This window comes from Aquila chrysaetos, chromosome 8 (genome assembly GCF_900496995.4).
Source record: "Aquila chrysaetos chrysaetos chromosome 8, bAquChr1.4, whole genome shotgun sequence".
Lineage (NCBI taxonomy): Eukaryota > Metazoa > Chordata > Aves > Accipitriformes > Accipitridae > Aquila > Aquila chrysaetos.
In genome coordinates this window covers 17659631-17678113 of record NC_044011.1, presented here as the reverse complement: position 1 = coordinate 17678113, position 18483 = coordinate 17659631, and the positions used below count along the sequence as shown (strand labels likewise).

At 44.4% G+C, this 18483-nt stretch overlaps 1 protein-coding gene across 4 annotated transcripts in view; it reads right to left on the bottom strand.

The window, feature by feature from the left end:
* The window catches only part of ZDHHC14 (zinc finger DHHC-type palmitoyltransferase 14), a 114975-nt gene extending 110640 nt beyond the window's left edge, over nt 1-4335 (bottom strand). Inside the window, exon 1 of one of the 4 annotated variants that reach the window (XM_030022226.2) lies at nt 2105-4335. In XM_030022226.2, coding sequence (XP_029878086.1) covers nt 2105-2355 — 251 coding nt within the window. In that variant the 5' untranslated portion in view covers nt 2356-4335. The remainder of the gene's footprint in view (nt 1-2104) is intronic. The other 3 variants (XM_030022227.2, XM_030022222.2, XM_030022225.2) reach the window with 3 other exon arrangements.
* Between the last annotated feature and the right edge of the window lie 14148 nt (nt 4336-18483).

Sequence of the window (18483 nt, the reverse complement as noted above, 5' to 3'; positions counted from 1 at the left end):
CTTCTGCAGTTCAAACATCACAAACATGCTGAACACCATTCTCATAGTCTTAAGGTTTGGATTTTAATTAGCCTTCAGAGGATGAGTAATAATTTGCCAGTGTAAGTGCTTTTTAAAGACCAAAATCTACCTTATTGTTATAAAAATGAAATATCGTTGCCACCCTCTACTTTGATTTTTCTTAGAAGGGAGAGTGCAAGTGATACAAGAATGACTCAAGACCAGTACACACACACACAGAATTTGTGTAGTTATATAAAGCCCAAGATTTTTCCCTGCTTCAAGACTGCCAGTTAGAATAAACACCAAATATATATCAAAATGCTGTAGCTTGACTAAAAATGTTGTCCATCACATACAGTTACAGTCCAAATAAGCTCAAAGACATGACAGAAGTTGTAATGTTTGACTCTGGTAGAGGACATAACTCACAGTAGTAATGAAATCAGAAGGTGATGAACAGCTAGCAGCTTGTGCTGCTTTAGCAGTTCTGAACCATGAAGCTGCAGAGAACATCTATCTCTGAAGGATCAAAGTGTTAAAACGAATAAATAAACTGTAAATGGTGGCTTAATAAGTAAGTTTTACAATCACGATTATAAAACATTACAGTTTTGATCTTACAGTTACATTCTGGTATTTGCGGGAAGTCCAGCGCTTGCCTTCAGAGGCTCTGCTGAAGGTGATGAGACGGCACACAGATGCAAGCGTCAGCCCACAAGAGAAAAGCTTTCCAAAAGCAGGCATAATTGTGGCAAACAGAATAGAGTAGCACCCAGTCCCGATGCAATACTATCAGGCTACACCTTTAATACCTCTGCTGAGCTCACATATATTTTTAGCCACTGGTTACCTGCTGAGGATTTTTACCTTCTTTACTGCTACCAGTACGTTAAGATGGACTACATTTAACTGGTACAATTTTGGGTTTGTTAATGTCACTATCTTCTTCCTTGAAGATGACAAGTAATAAATGACCTATGTTGTTCAACTGTATCACTTAGTAAATCAAGCAGAACTTCTGGAGGCACTGAAGCTTACTTATAAATAGCTCCTATTCAAGAAAACAGTAAGAGCTGTATATGTAATTTGAAGAATTTTTTCCTGCCACAGACCACAAATCAAATTTAAACCAGGTAAAATAGTATTAACTCATTGAAAATAATTAAATTATTACTATACCAAGTGTTTTAGCAGTGTGAGCACCTTTGTACTTGGTGCTTTAAAAAAATAAGTAAATAAAAGTCAAACTGTATTGTTCACATCAAGTCCCTAATTCTTTATTGTCATGCATAGTTAATTTAACCACTTGAACCTAACTGCAAAAATCAGTATATTTGATATGCTGTCACTGTATGTTCACTTCACAGAGATGAAAAGGGCTCCTGAAGATTCAGGGCAACAGAGAAAAAAGCCCTAGGAGAACACCAGAAGCGTGCTTAAAAAAAATCCAAACCTGCAAACTAAACATAGCTTAAACTAAGACCAAACTCACACACAAGTTATCACAAACAGAAAGTAATGCTGTTACCTAGTGGTGGAAAGCTAGGTACATGCAAAATTGTACAGCTCTCTTCTTTTTTTTCTTTTTTTTTTTTTTTTTTAACTAACTTGGAATTATCATCTATAAGCTACTAAACGACTTCAAGAGGAAAAAAAAAACCAACAGGCCTAATTCATAAACTAATGAAAGATACTGCTTTTCTTGCATTCAGTTCTGCAAAAAAGGGTCACTACTTTTGCACCTGCCAGTTTTGATTCTCAGCAGAGTAACTGACAGACAAGAAGCTACATCATTTCCTGACCATACCAAACCTGCTGTTTTACACTCCTCTTGCAACATCAGCAAGAGCTGGAAACCTGTGGTATAAAAGCACTACTACCTTAATCCTCAAACATCACTTTTCCACAGAGTACGATAACCGAAACAGGATCGTACATCCCTCAGGATCTTATCAGGCCATATTTTCAATTATATAAACCAACATTAGCTGAACTCAGTCAGCATTCTCTATGGCATCTCAATAAACGTGTACTTTGCTTTCAGTCAGAAGATAAATACTAGAGGAAGAGCAGAAAGATATGAAGACTTTATGTCACTTACTCAAATGCAAAGAAGAGTCCACTGGTGACCAAGATGAGAACAAGAGTCAGGTAGAAGACTCCAGTCTGTCGAGCCATCATGATCCTCCCATTGCAGAAGAATTTGTTTCTTCCAGGAAAAACCTCCCATTTTCTCTTGGGAGCTGATTTCTTTTTCTTATGGGGAGACTCCATGGGAGACGAAGAGCTGTGTGTGCTGATCTGACTGTATTCACAGTCTTTCATGGGCCCACTACCACCTCCAGGAGTCATCAAGAGAGAGTAAAATGTGGGGAGAACCCCACCAAAAATATATACAATATATATGTGCAAATATTCTTCTGACCAAGATAACCCTCTCCACCAGCCCCAGTTAATAAAAAAAACAAATAAAAAGGTGAAAAGTCTGCTACCAGACTAGCAATAGGTGTATAATGCAAACACCAGTTAACTCTTCAGAAACCAAAGCTGTCATATCAGAAATGCTTGAGAGGGATCCTTCCTTCCTTCCTCCACCAGTTACAAAACAACCATGTAGGACAATCCCTTTTAAGACAACTTATCATAAAACAAGACCCCCAAAAAAGTAATTATAAAGCAGTTAGGCTGTCCAAAAAAATTTAGTCTTTTTTTTCAAGTTTATTTTCGAATGGGAGGGTTGGTTTGTTTTTTTTTTCCTTCCCACGCACACCCTGAGAAATCTCTCCGAGGGTCAGAAGGTTGGTCAAGGCAAGGTTTAGCAATCGAGTCTATCATTCATAGAGATTTGTTATAATCCTCCTTTGCGCAGCAGATTTCACCGCTAAAAATGACCGTTTCTAAAACGTTCCCTCAAGAGACACGCGTAATAAATCATTAAGCAAAAAAAAAAAAATATATATATATATATAAAAAGCAAGAAAGAAACCAGGCTGCAACTCCAGCTTCCGAGAAACACTTCAAGCTCTCTTCTTCCTGAAGCCGCAATTCAGCGGGAAGCGGCCGCCGCTCGGCGCAGACCTGCGGGCGCACCGCTCCCCGCGGGCCCTTCTCCCCGGTCACGACTCCACCGAAGGGGATTCTCCCGAGCCCGAGGCAGCCCGGGGCAGGGCCGGTCCCCGACAGACACCAGCGCCTGGGGAGCAGCTCCTCATCCTCCCTCCCCGCCTCACGCCCCGCGCCCCGGGCGGCGCCGCCGCCGCGCTTAACCCCCGCCTCCCCCTACACAACAGGTCCCCGCCGCCGCCTCATGCTCCCCAGCGCCTCAGCCCCGCGGGGCGGGCGGCCGTGCGGAAGGGAGGGGAGAGGAGAGGAGAGAGGAGAAGGAGGCTTCGCCGCCGGTGGGAGATCTCTGCCGGGACTTCTCCCTCCCTTCACCATCCTCGCCGCCCGCCTCAGGGCCGCCGCGGGCGGACGCACGCCGCCGCGGCGCAGGCTCTCGCCCACGGCCCGCGGCGGTGCCGGGCCCCCCCCCCGCATCCTGCCCCCTCCCCTCGGCGCAGAGGAGCGGCTTCCCGCCGGCGTCCCTAGTTTCGCTGTGCTTTTGCCCGGAGCAAGGTGAGGAAAAACGCCCAGCTCCCCCGCCGCCAGCCGGAGAGTGGCGACTTTCTCTCCTCTCCCCCCCTTTTTTTTTGGAGCCTCTATCCAGGTTTCTCCCCAGCAGCCAGACCCAGAAGCAGCAGCTGCCACCTCTTCATCTTCAGGGGGAGGCGGTAACCACCGCAGCGGCGGCCGCCCGCGGCAGGAGCCGGGGGAGGCGGCGAGGGACGGGACCACACAGGCGCGCGCCCCCCGCCGCGGCCGGTCGGTCGGTCCGTCAGTCAATCAGCCGCTTCCCGGCGGGAGGGCAGGCAGGTCCCCCGCACCAACCCCGGCGGGGACGCCGCGCCGCCGGCCCAGCCCAGCCCTCTCTCCGGCCGCTGGAGCGCAGCGACAGAGCTAACTCTTCCCCATCGCCGGCTCCGCAGGCGGCCGGCGGCGGAGGGGAGCGAGCCGAGCGGCCGGTGCCTGCGCTGGAGCCCCGCTCCTGCCGCCTGCCCGCCCGCGCGGGGCGCCCGCTCAGCCCTCGCCTCCCCCGGCCCACGCAACCAACCGCGCGCCGCCGGCGGCACACACACACACGCGCGCGCGCGCACACACAGGCACGAGCCGCGAGCGATGTCTGCCGTCAGCCCCGGGCGGCGGCCCCGTCCTCTCCTGCTCCAGCTGCCGGGCCGAAGGCGAACGAGTTGTGCGGGTGAGCGACAGGGAAAGAGAAGCCCCGCCCCCGCGGCCCGAGCTAGCGGGACCAGCCTCCCTCCCCGTCCAGGCTCGGTCACGGACGCTCAGGGGCACGCCCCTCCTCCCGCTGGGAGTTGTAGTTTCGCTGCCCCGCTTCCGCGAAGCGGCCCTGGAGGAGGGAGGGCGGCGGGAGGGACTACAAGCCCCAGCATGCCTTGCGAGTCGTCCCCGGGGGAGGGGGCGGAGCGGTCCCGCCGGGCAGCGCGGGAGCGCTGGCAGGGCCCGGCCCGGGGCGAAGGCAAAGCGGGGGCGGGGCTGCCCCGTGCGGGTGCGTGAGGGGCCTTGGGCCGGCCCGGCTGTGCCGTGAGCCTCTCGCCCTCCGCAGGGCCCCGTTCCCCCGAGGCAGCCCTGCCTTCCCACCTGTCCTCCCCCGCGGGCTGGGCACGGCCGCCGTTGGTGCTTATGTCCGGACTTGTATTTCAGTCAGGCCTGAGGGCCGGGTCTGCAACCCCTGATCCCTCCAGCTGGGCGCTGCGCTGCCCCTCCGCGGCTCCCAGGTCACCCAGCGTAACCAGAGGTTGCTCCTGTCCCGCTTACCCAAAGCCCTCGACTGGGCTGGTGAGAGGGGCCGACGGGCGGCTGTCCCGACCTGTGCTCGTACAGGCAAACGTTTCACTGCTTTAGCGATGGCATCCATGTGCTCCATTGTGCTGCTGGAAGGAACGGCCTTGTCCACCAATGCTGATGTGTTCGCACAGATCCTTACTCTGTCCTGACTTCACAAGACACATCCCAGAAAGGTACAAGCCACGAAGTAAATTTCTAGAAATGCAATCTTGCACCGAGCCCTTCTTGCATTACCCAGTACCGCCCCAGTGTGAAATGGCACCAGTGGCAGGGTCGCCTGCAGAAAGGCCACGGAAGGGGCTTCCCACAGCTGAGGCAGAACCACTCTCAAAGCTGTTTGCTGTTGTTTCTGCCTACTATGTTCTCCGTGCGTATCCAAAGAAGAGCAATGAAGCGGGTGAAGGGCCTGGAGCACAAGTCTTATGAGGAGCGGCTGAGGGAACTGGGGTTCTTTAGCCAGGAGAAAAGGAGGCTGAGGAGACTTTATCGCCTCTACAAGTACCTGAAAGGACACTGTAGTGAGGTGGGTGTTAGTCTCCTCTCCCAAGTAACAAGTGATAGGACAAGAGGAAACAGCCTCAAGTTGCAAGCCTTCAAATTGGGAAGTTTAGCAAATATTTCTTCACCGAAAGGGTTGTCAAGCATTGGACAGGCTGCCCAGGGAAGTGGTTGAGTCACCGTCCTTGGAGGTATTTAGAAGACATGTAGACATGGCGCTTAGGGACATGGTGTAGTGGTGGACTTGGCAGTGTTAGGTTTACAGTTGGACTCAATGATCTTAAAGGTCTTCTCCAACCTAAATGATTTTATGATTCTATGATTCTATGAACTGCTAGAAATAAGTGGGCATGCACAGTGCTAACAAGGGTTTCACTTTTATGCATCTTTTACAAAGGTTTGCAACTTACTGGTGGAGCTATGTAACCTACAGACAATGGACTAGTTTGGGACATGTGATAGGAATCAATCCTCAGTTCAAAAAACCCAAAAGTATACTGAACAAACTTCTGGAAAAAGTTGAGGTATATTACAATCAGCCCACATCTCTCATGGTTGAATGTTGTCCTAGGAGAGACACCAAAAACACAGCATGAGGATGCAGCTGAGTTCTCATACATAGACAATGTGTTTTCTGTTTTCATAATCCCATTTCTAATTTTAGAATGGAATATTTATCCTTTTAATTTAATACAATAAGCTAATTCTTTATCCATAAACAATGCCTGATAACAAAGGAACCATGGAACAGACTGACCAGCACTGGATGGTCCCCCTTCCTTGGAGGAAATTAATTACTCTGGCAACCAAATTACACAGAGTAGCCTGGTAGATACTCTCCTGGTGACTCTACGATCCATTTTATTGATACACAAGAATCATTTTGGAAATGCTAATGCCACATGGGAAGAATATGGATAGGTGTCTCCTTCTGCAAGGTGTAAAGGAGTAGTCCTTTGGCAAGGGGGCAGCAGGATGTAAAACCAGTTTCTGATATCATCTCACATGCAAACGTATTGACATCCTTTTTTCCCACATGTAATTGATGCTGCTGCATTATTCCTTCCCATCTCATCCTGCTCCTGTAGTGCCTGTTGTCAACAGTTTGTCTGCTATCTCATAACTTAGATATCACAGCATTTTTTATTCTTTGAAATGTTCTTTATAAACAGCTAATAACTTTTCTTTCTATCTTCATGAATACAGCATCAATATATGCCAGCAGAAGGCTGCTGACAGAAATTTTGTGGTTCACTGACAAGCATTTTTAGTCTTCATCAGGTTTTTATTAGCATATTGCTGGAGATCTGTCTTCAGTGCTTTGACAATATTAATGACTGTATGATGTCAAATGGCACTATTCTCTCCTGAGATTATGAAATATTTTAGACATTTGCAAATAGAGCAAACAGTTTATGTAAAAATGTCATTGTTGGCTTATCTTCACAGGTAGCACTCAGGCTAATTTCAGAAACACTCTTCAGAAGCAAAACATTTGTAAACAATACCAGCACCTCGTTCAAGCTGCTGTCTCATTCCACTGTCCTTCCCTGGGGTTTTAAGACGTTACGGTTGGGAAGTGAACTTCAGCCATATTAACTGAGAGAAATACATAAAAGAATTTGAGGAGTGCCTGGAAAAATAATTCTAAAAGTCAAATTCAGAGAACAAACACACTTTTAATTTCAATAGTGAATCAACTTTGATTCTAACAGGATCATCCAGTGCCACACATTGTACTTTTCATGACAGCCTGTTCTGGGCCCTAATCAGTACCAGTATTGCATTGGAATTTAGAGTATTATTGATGTCCTTTTGCAGACATTATGAACACACTATCGATACCTCTTTGAAGTTGTTTTTAAAACAGTTTGAAAACTCCACTACAAAAAAGACTTTATACAGCTAATATTTCACACAATTCAACATTATTCTTGAAAGCATTTGTTATTGTTTATTCACAACATTAATGAGTATCAGTTTGAGGCACTGAATAGATTAAATCTTAAACACAGTAGATGATAGAACAAATACTCTTTCTTCATAAAACTTTGTAGGATCATGTGTTACGGTAGGTACTCTTCTGATTTCTTATTTGTAACTCAGGTTGAGCTCATGCAATAGATGAATATGTTGTAGCAACATTACTTAGTTTAAGAAAAAAGACAGACTATCTTTTTGTTAGGGAAATGCTAATGAAAGAGCTGTTGCCACTGAAAGCTGCTCTGTCTTACCCTGTCTGCAGTGTGGAGGTGTCATAAGGGCAAGCCTTAAAACAACAGGGAAGCTAATTTGCTGAGATGACACGTCACCTTACATATATAGAACATCTGTTACCATGCTTCATGGCAGAATCTGCTTGACTATGCTGGAAGCATTATCAGACAAAGTATTTAAGTGATTAAATAAACACAAACTAGTGAACTGTAGCATTTTGGACATGAGATATCTGTAGTCCACATTGCCAAACCAATTGCTTTTTACTTCCAACCAAAAAGGAGGATGAAGTGACAGATGTTGAACTGAAATATCTTCTGATATTCTTACAGGTGGAAAGAAAGCTAGGCACTGCCATGGACACTTTTTCTAGGCACATTTTCCACATCTTTCACAATGAATTTTGAAAAATAAATTTTGAAAAAAAATTTCAAAGTAGTGATGATACCATTGTCATGCGAGACACTGGAAGTAGCCTTGCAGGTCCAGACTTGTTGAATACAACAGTACATCATACATGCCAGTTTACAATGTCAAGAGCACATAATACTAAGAGTTTTCTACAATATACCTGTTTTCCTGACCAAATATTTTTCTCCTTTTTCTCTGCTGTTTTTCAGAAGTTACCTCTCCCTGTACCACTGCTTGGACAGTGAGCCATCATTTTAGAGTCTTACCAATACCAAGTATTCATTTTGTGAAAGTACTTAATTTTCTTGAAAAAGATTTTGGGTAAACTAGAAACATTACATTTCATAAAAGTTGGCAGGAAGAGAGAGTGAGAATGCACATCAGAATCACTCTCTAAGGAATCAAAAAAATAAAGAGAGGTTTTCATTACAACGTGATCAACTTAAGCAGGTCCAAAAAGCTTTTAAGTGTCTCTTAAGTCTTGCTTTTGAAAGACCGAGGTGACTAGCCATTTATTGTACAGCCTTCCAACAAAGTGTAACATATGCTACTTCTCTGCAGTAGGTGAGTTAAGCAGGCAAGAGGAGGTAAGAAAGCTTTTTCATGGCAAGCTCTGGAGACCAGAATCAATTTTCTATTTACATTTATCCACTGCATGTTAAAACCATCTCTCTTGATTGGGGTGGCTTTTTTTCTGTTTTGAAGCATTAGAAACACAGTTGTTTATAATTTAAAAATCTGAAATGGCTTAATCATACGGAGTCTGGAATATTGTTATAGTTTTTCAACTTCTAACTTTGGCTTCTTACCACATAGCTTCATTGCTTTGGATAGTAATCAGGATCTATGGATATTTTAATTTATTCCAACAGAATAAAACAAGAATTCTCCTTAAAAATGCAATTAAAATCTGGAAGTTTTCAGAATGGGCCATGATTCCCTGATGAATGACTGCTTCCAAAGCTAAAGGGAGACTGCCTCAAAATCTTACAATTTAAACTGAAAAAATAAACACAAGCATTGCTCAAGGCCATCAGTGTGGTATTTTAACCCTATTTAACATTTCTTTCTTGCTCTAATTTGAGTGAAGGAAGGAAAAAAGTCTTTCATTCCAGGAAGCTGACACAGAACATGAGCCAACCAAACGAAAGGGCCAGGATAGGACAGTTACATGAGGGAAAAAAACCCACATTTTCCAGTGTTATCAGCCTTGGACCGCACCAAACATTCCCTCACTGGAGCCAGGAAATGATTTTCCTCAGTCTTACTTCATGTATTACTACAGTACACTGCTCAAACAGTGGAGTGAATTACAGTTTGTTTGATGTTTTGCTTCCCTGTGAAGAACGTTGTATTCATCATTGCTTGATGCAGAACAGTATCATTTAATCGGTCGGTACTATACAGAAATTTCTGTATACTTAGTGAAGGTCAGGCATCCATATTACTGATTCTTGATTAACACGGTTCATACAGCTTTATCCTAATTCCAGTTCACCAAACCAGACTTTTTCTTCAGTAGACTTCCTCTTTAAAACCACTTTTTTTTTCTTCTTTTTTTTACAATTCATACAGGAAATGAACCTAGCACTTCAGAGAAATAAACATATGATCATGGGTCATACCCGTCTGTACTCTTCACAGCACATCTGCTTTCCAATTTCTAGGTGTCTCCATTGCGAAGCTGCTTACTATTGAGCCAGGCCTCATTTTTTGTGCTCTGCACAATTAATATTAAAACAAGCGTCTGTGTGAGCAGCGGATGAGATGGAGCTGGATTTCCTTTCCCCCTCACAATAACCTCGCTTTCCCCCACGGTCCGCATGACACTCCACACGTGACAAGAGAATCGCATACTGTGGCTAACTGGGAGCTGCACATACGCAGACCGGGGGCCAGCTGGCTGCCACCAATTAACCAAAAGTGAAGTGATATAAGATGGATGAGTGGCTGAGGAGAGCTAGCAGCTCACTGGCACAAAGGGAGGAAGGTCTCCCTCTCTCCCCCTTTTCCTGCTCCTAAACTAGCAGTGAAGGGTAGCAGTTGTCCTGTCCTTTCCTCTACTCAGAGCCTTCCACCCTCTCCCTTGCAGTCTCTCCACTGCTCATCAGATGTTTTGCTGAGCTGTCCTGGTACAAAAGTATCAGCAGATAGAAAACTATTCACTTTTTTTTTCACCGAGTTAATTTTCTGCCACTTCATCATGCTGAAATGACTCAGCAAAGGACATGACAAAGCATCCAGGACTGGTGCAAGGGAGGGGCAGGAACATATTGCCCGGGGAAAGGGAAGTGAAAAAGGAAAGAGTTTTCCTCTTTATAAATATATATAATATATATTTAAATAGATATAAAATAAAGAGACAGAGAGTTGGGACTGTAGGCAGCAGTTAGATTGGTCTAGGCTGCCACTGAACTTCAGGCTCAACCAGATGTCGTCACGGAGGCATCCCATAGGTGCAAGAGCTGGCAAAAAGTGAGAGGAGACAACACACAGCGTAAAGACAGAAAAGGAAGGGAGAGCAGGACCTTTGCCTCTGGTAGTGGTAGCCTGTTAGATTGAACTCAAGCCATCTCATTGTGACTTGCTCAGGATGGTAGTACAAAATGACAAGGTCCTTTCCACAGCGCTGGCATTAATTTCTCTTTCTTCCATTGATTTTCAGGAAACTTTTAAGAATTTAATTATATGTGAAACTTCTACTGTCTTTCCTATTCAGCCAAGCAAGTTCCAAAGTCTTCCTCTGGTTAGAGAAGGAAAGTCTGACTGACACTTTAAACAACTGCGTAAATCTGTTCCCATAGGAAACAAAACAAAAAATAAGAAAATACACACCTACAAATGGTCATGTAATTAAAGGGATGCTGTCAACTGCAATTATTTTAATTAACCAATTAAAATAGTAAAAATGTTTTGAGAGAGAGTACTTAATATCTCCTGTGTAAAAGGATATCCCTTTTACAGGTGTTTCTTTTTTTCCTTCTGTTTCCTACCTGGGGCTTTAGAAGGGACTGGACTCCTGGTTGACAAAAGAAAAACTGCAAATATGCTCCAGTTTATGTCATATACAAGCTTTTTTGCCCCCCTCTGTGTATGCTTCCTGGCTGCCTCTTCCTTTCTCTTCTCCACTGCCTCAGCAAACAGCTGCTTATAGTACTGTAGGAAAGTAGTGCTCTGCAGTAGAGTGCAAGAAAGTGATTCCATCCAGCTCATGCAGGAGCGTGATGCTCATTTTGAGAAAAGCCTTCTTTATAATTATAGTCGTGGGCTGTTTCACTGTTTTGGAGTATGCACTGAGCATTTACAGCAGAACCACGCATTGATGTCAGTGGAACACATCCATGATGTGTGTTATATGGATTAACACAAAATACATAATAGTTTTCCTGGAGGAATTAGACAATTAGAGACTTCTATAAATCCCAGAGGGGGGCTATCTGCATCATTAAACACTTAACTAGGCCGTCTCAAAACAGAGCGAACTGCTTTTGAAAAATCTCTTTGATGCTTCATTGTCACAATTCAGCATCATTAACGGGGAAGATTTAGTATTATATCATTGCTTTCCTCTTGTTCCTTTCTTTTCTTTCCCATACTCCTTTCCCTGCCTTCAACTTGGGTTTGTGTCTCTTCTAGGCCTGCCCTCCCCCACTGCATATACTTTCTTTCAGCAAATAGCAATGTTGGTCCTGGGTTTCATACCCACCCCTCTTTCCCACCTTCCTACCATAAAACAATGAGCAAAAAGAATAAGGGAGAACAGATCATCTTACACCTCTCAGAGCTATTGTTTTCAGGACAATAAGCCATGACAGATTCAGGGGTGCAGCACTGCAAGGACTGAATTAATTTCAAATTTGGAAAGCCTGGCTTCCTTCCCTTCCCCCCCAGCAAACAGGATAAAAAAATTATTTCATTTACTTGATAATTTATACTCTGTAGAATCTGAATATTCAATGAGCTCTGCATACAAAGGACTAGATATGACTCATGAGTCATATGGCTGACAACACTGCAGTAGGGAAAGGAAGTCTGACAATCAACAGAAATGTGATACTAATCATACACAAATGTGGTCAGAGGCATAAAACAAAAACATTTTTCTGCTATTTTTGTTCATTTATTTACTATAGTTACCATTCGCATATTTCTGTGAACACTTAAATGAATGGGCTTTGCTCTGCTCAGAAGCTTGTGCCTGACTAGGTATGTGTTTATGGCACCAGAGTTTTAGCAATTACTTCTACTACTAGTTGATGCAACATCTTCTGATGGAAATGTGCTTTTCACTTAATAAATGCGTGTTTCATATTGCAATCAATGTAATGGGTCACTTTTAAGAGTTCTCAGAAGTTTGTCTTACTCAAATGGGCCTCATAAGACATTTCTATTTTTCCTGTAAGATTATTAGCCATTAATTATTTTAACCAATAATTATTCTTCAAAAAATATAAGAACTTCTTATAAGAAAAGGTACGGCATTATTTGTATGGTTAAGAGAAGGTTTTGGCCAAGATTCTGAGGGTGACTTGTAAAGGCTTTAGAACATACGCTTTTTACACCAAAATAGGAGAATAAGTTTATAAATCTGAATTTTGGTAGAATTAATTTATACTCATCTACTAGCATTCATATAAATGAATTCTGATGAGCAAATGGCAGTCTGCAGTATAATCACATCTTAAACCAATAAAACTGTAACCAGCAAATCCAGGAAGACCATTCAGAATTCTAAAGAAAATTATTCATGCAATAAATAATATACAAAGATTAGTCTTGGAGGTATTATGAATTGGTACATTTTGATTGAAAGGAGTGTAGGTACAGAATACTAGCAGGAATATAATGGAAAAAAAATCTTAACTTCAGAAAGAAATGAAGTTGGGAGAACTATTTGAACTCAGACTTAATGTAAAGATAACGAGAGCGTTTACCGGTAACCAGAGTGCCTCCCAATGTGAAATCCACATATTCATTTGTACCACAGGTATGTGTAAGCAAACATTGGAGAAATCTTTTCACTTTGACTATAGCAGGGCACATTCAGCCTGCCTTCCCTCCAGCTCAGAGCACGTGAAGTGGACCATCCTAATTCAGTTGCCTCTCAGCCACAGAGCCCCAAGTGACCAGTAACATCAGAAGGAAAGAGGACAGGAGGGGAATGTTTGTGTGAATATCTGAGCTTGAAGAGCTTCAGTTACTAGTAAGTAGACTCCCCTTTTAACTTTGAGATACAAACATAAATATTTCCATGTGGAAATTTACCAAGTGGGGTTACATGTAGAAGAACAAGGTCTCCAAATACCCATAGCGAGGAGTCAGAGTACTTCACACAAAGAGCATCAGCCCTGGATGCCTCAGAGAGGGTGAATACTTGGTAAAGTCGATGGCTGAAGCTTCAGGTGGCTGCTCAGAGCTGAGTAGGGGCAGAGGACATCAAGAGGGGAAAAGTCTGGCACTCACTGCCCAGGGGAGAAACTGCAGGTAGATTTTTAGGGACACCTTACTCAAAAGGAACATCTTATAATGGGAAATCATCTGTAAAAACTTGCATTTTTCCACTTCTGAAGATAACTGCAAGTAGGAAGGATTCCTCCACAGAGAAATGCTAACAAAAAGCAAATTACTGGTGGCATGAAGGGGCGGCTCTTAGGGATTTATAAGAATTTAACTTCCATTTTTTGTGATTCTCATCCAGACCAACTGGCGCAGACTAGCTTTTGGCGTGCAGGTCAAAGCTAGGGCTTTCCTAGGGGACTAGCATCATCCTTTCTTCACACTCAGAGAAGCATATTTTACTGCAAAATCACCCCATGCTTTTTTTATCTGCATACCACAGCCCTGTCTATTATGCATTATACATAACTGCATTGGGTTTGTGTGGCGGGGTTTTGGTAGCAGGGGAGGGGATGCAGGCGTGGCTCCTGTGAGAAGCTGCTAGAAGCTTACCTGGCTCCAAGTCAGACCCGCCTCTGGCCAAGGCTGAGCCCATCAGTGACGGTGGTAGCACCTCTGCGAGAACATAGTTAAGAGGGGAAACCTGCAGCAGAGAGGGGAGTGGGATGTGAGAGAAACACCTCTGCAGACCCCCAGGTCAGTGAAGAAGGAAGGGGAGGAGGTGCTCCAGGTGTCGGAGCAGAGATTCCCCTGCAGCCCATGGGGAAGACCATGGTGAGGCAGGCTGTCCCCCTGCAGCCCATGGAGGTCAATGGTGGAGCAGATATCCACCTGCAGCCCGTGGAGGACCCCACACCAGAGCAGGTGGATGCCTCCAGAGGTGGCCATGACTCCATGAGAAAGCCCATGCTGGAGCAGTCTGTGCCTGAAGGACTGCAGCCTGCATAAAGGACCCACACTGGAGCAGTTCATGAAGGACTGCAGCCTATGGGAAGGACTCATGTTGGAGAAGTTCATGGAGGACTGCCTCCTGTGGGAGGGACGCCACACTGGAGCAGGGGAAGAGTGAGGAGTCCTCCCCCTGAGGAGGAAGGAATGGCAGAGACAACTGTGACAAACTGACCACAACCCCCATTCCTCATCCCCCTGTGCTGCTGGAGGGGGAGGAGGTAGAGAAAATTGAGAGTGGAGTTGGGCCCAGGAAGGAGGGAGGGGTGGGGGGAAGGTGTTTTAGAATTTGGTTTTACTTCTTATTATCCTGCTCTGATTTGATTGCTAACAAATTAAATTGATTTTGTTTTTTTCCTCAGGTCGAGTCTGGTTTTTGCCCGAGACCATAAGTGGTGGGTGATCCCTCCCTGTCCTTGTGTCAACCCACGAGCTTTTCATTATATTTTCTCTCCCCCATCCCACCAGGGGCAGTGGATGAGTGAGTGAGCAGCTTCGTGGTGCTTTGTTGCCAGCTGGGCTTAAACCATGACAACAACGCTCAACAACTGCCTGCTCTAACCACAATACCTAACCACAACACGTTGCTCAGAATAAGCCTAACACACATCAGTAACCTTTGCAAAGCCTACACTGCAAACACACCCTATCTGCTGTTATTTTGCTTCCTGCAGCTGCCGCTGTATCTGCTCCTTATGCGACAGCTCAAGAAATCATGCATCTCGGGCCTCTCCTGAGCCTGCCTGGGCCAGGTAAGCCATCTCTAGATGTCACATCTCAACACCTTGCAGAAACTTCTAGACTTACATAAAATAGTTTTTTTTCTTTTTTTTTCCAAGGACCAATTTTTTTTCAATAACCAATACTTCATAACTTAAGATGTTTTGCATCTTGGAGACTAACATTCCCTGTGGCACCATGTTATGGTCTGTATTTGGGACGAGCAGTAGATAATCAAGAATTCTTGGCCACAGGAAGCCACATGCGAGATGCTTGTCTCAGAGTTAGCACCTGCCATTCAGCACTAACTAGCATTCTGGGCACCCATGCATGTTTAGGAGGCATCTGGTGCAGATTAGCTTCAGCAAATCCAAGGTGGGTCTGTTTACAGTCAAGATCTTCAAAGCCATTCTCCACAGCCTGTATCCCCCATACAATCTTCAGCAACACTGAAAATATTGTCAGCTCTTTTCCTAGTGTGGACTCCCCCATTGCAGGGAACAAAAGACAGGATTCACATTCCCACAGGCTGTGTCTACACAGTTCTTAAAACTACACCAAGAGAAAAAATACCAGTCATCGTCAACTCTCCACTCTTCCAGAGTGGGTGGCTGGCACTCTCTCCTCCTCTGCAGAACCTTGGCTTCTGCAAAGCTGGAGAACCTGTACTTATTTCAGGCCTTGCAGCTTTTTAGTCTTGGATGAAGTGCCCATACCCAGCCAAGCTGGACACATACAGGGTTGGGAGGGAGTGTGCACTCAACTTGCTGACCACATGGATGGACTGCCAGGATACAGGGGATGCTAATTTCCCATGTTCTGTGAGAATCCCTATGACCGGATGCATCTCACACCATCTCTATATGAGGAGTTTGCTGAACCCTTCAATGTGGATTAGCCCTGTAAGATTATGTCTTTCAGGGTATCTATATCCATCTCAGCACTACTGCTGCCTCCAAGCAATCCTGAGCCCTGGGATGGTAGGCAAATGTGTGTTAGCAACAGCACAGCCTCACAAGCACCACCTGGGTCTGTAGGGTGAGAAAGGCACTACTGAAATGAATGTTCATTCCAGCCAGTGCTCATAGGGCAGAATGTTTTTCTCCATACATGACCAAAAAAAAAAGCACTAATTTCCTTCCTTCCTCTGTACCTCCTCAAGAAGACAAAAGCAAGAGTTTCTTTCCTTTTTATACAAAAAGACCCCCCAAAACCCCCAATCCCCCCACTTCCTTTTTCCACCTCCTTCCAAAGTCATGAAAAGCACCAGCTTACCTCTCCTCTCCACCAATCTAACCAAAGCATACAACTCTCCATCTTCTTAACACCTAATAAGCTTAGCTCCTCCCCTGCCTCTGGCTCCTCCCCTGGCAGGCTGAGGAATGCCCTTTGCAAAGGTCAGTGGTCAGGCCTGTGCCATGAAAGGCTCGCACAAGAACAAAACCCAAGCTCTCTCAGGCAGATTGACAGTATCTTGCTGCTTTGCTGCCTGCCCTGTGTCCCTTCCAGACAGAGGCAGCCCACATTCCCCACTGTCCCTCCAGGAGGCCAGCTGTGGAGCTGAGATGAGGGAAGGAAATACTTCCCTTCCAAGCCCTTACTCAAAATAGATGGCAAGCAGAAAACTTTAAATAAAAACATGCCATAAAATACATGTAGATCTGTATGTAAAAATATTTCTCATAAGTAGAAGAGTTCGCCATAATTAACCCCTCAAATTAAATAGAACCAAGTGCTTACATGTTGAGGCTTCATCTAGTGTTGCTATGCAGACCATTTCAGTGGAGAAGCACTGCATTCGGCCACCATGAATAAGGGATACTCAGGCTGGAAGTTGCTTGGGCTGGTTCTGTTGTTTGATGGGCTGACAGGGTATGTGGCTCCTCCGTGGATGAGGTTTTAACAGGGGTGAAACTCAGAAGGTGCCTGAACAGCTTTTGAAGAACTTGTCATTCCAGTAATAAAGCACTCTGACCCTGCTAGTGGGTGAGATGCTGGTGCATCTCCCATCTTCACCAACACCCACTACCTCCTTCATAGCACTTGCCTATCACAGCTTGTCAGCCTGCTTTGGGCAGCAAGCAGATCAAGAACCTTGTACTGCTGCATGCAGGCATCTTTCCCGCATCTTCCTCAGTTTCAGTAGAGAAAGTGAAAGAGAACAGGGTGATTCAGGGATTTCCCATGACTTTATCACCAAGTGCAGGAAACAGGTTTTTGCAGTGATGCGAGGGTACGATAACCAATGGTCTTTTGAATCCCCAGTGTGGCTCAGAGCTTTTTATATCACCGCAAAGTCAGAGAGGAGAGAAGAAGGAAGATCTTTGGAAAATGGCACCTGCCTGGAACATGCTGTTTGCAGTATTGGAAGATACTGTGAAAGCAAAGACTTCTCTTACAGGTAGGAACAGACCACAGATATCCTTAGCAGCTGTCAGGCTGAACATCTATCTGAAATGCACCTAAGATGCTTCCATGTGCCTATGGAGTACAATTCACACAGTGCGTGGATGAAATTAAACTTTGGGTGAGAACATCAACATGAGACAGCTGGAAACATAGGAGTACTGTAGCAAGAATCCTAGCTGGCCCAAAACTGTGTTGTTTGAATAAAATCTTTGCTCATTAAAAGCTTTGTGTCTGTTGAGTGGTTGAGAACTGTAACAGCGTTGAACACACTCCATCTTATATGAATAGCAGCCAAACATATGGAGAGTGCGGAAGCATGCCCTCCATGGATACTCAAATTTCTTCTGTCTGGAGTGGGAGGACATAGGTACTACATAGCTCAAAGACAGAAATACAGCTGGCAAGGAAGTAATTTTCTTGTGCTAGGTGAGAATTCGAACCAAGTTTTTATTACAATAGCATGTTTTGAAGAAAAGGAAATTTTTAGAAGATTGAGTTTTCAAGAGAGAAAGGAATTCTCTGAAGTGACAAAGGATCTTGTTCAGATCTTGCAAAATTCAATTTAAAAAAATCAAAGAGAAATTTCTAAAAATCATGAAAATAAGAATACTTTTTTTTTTAGATATTCACTTTTCAGTATTGAGTTAGAATGGGAATAATCATTGTTAATAGGTAAGGCTTTTAAATTTTGAATTTTAACACAATCTTTTGTATTTTAATTAAAAAGTTACTAAAATGTATAATTTTGTGAGTAAAAAGCAAAGTTCCTCCCATCCCGAGGAATGCCATTTGATTGCACTGTAAGATTCTTTATATAATAAATTATCTGCAATTCACTGTATTGGGGAACATACAACATTGTTGTTTTAACATTTGGGAAAGCAGAATGAATTGTATTGATCAACAAACATCTCCTTAAAATCTTAGAAAGCTTAGCTCACTAGAGGAACACTCAGAAATTGTGCTTGTGGCTGC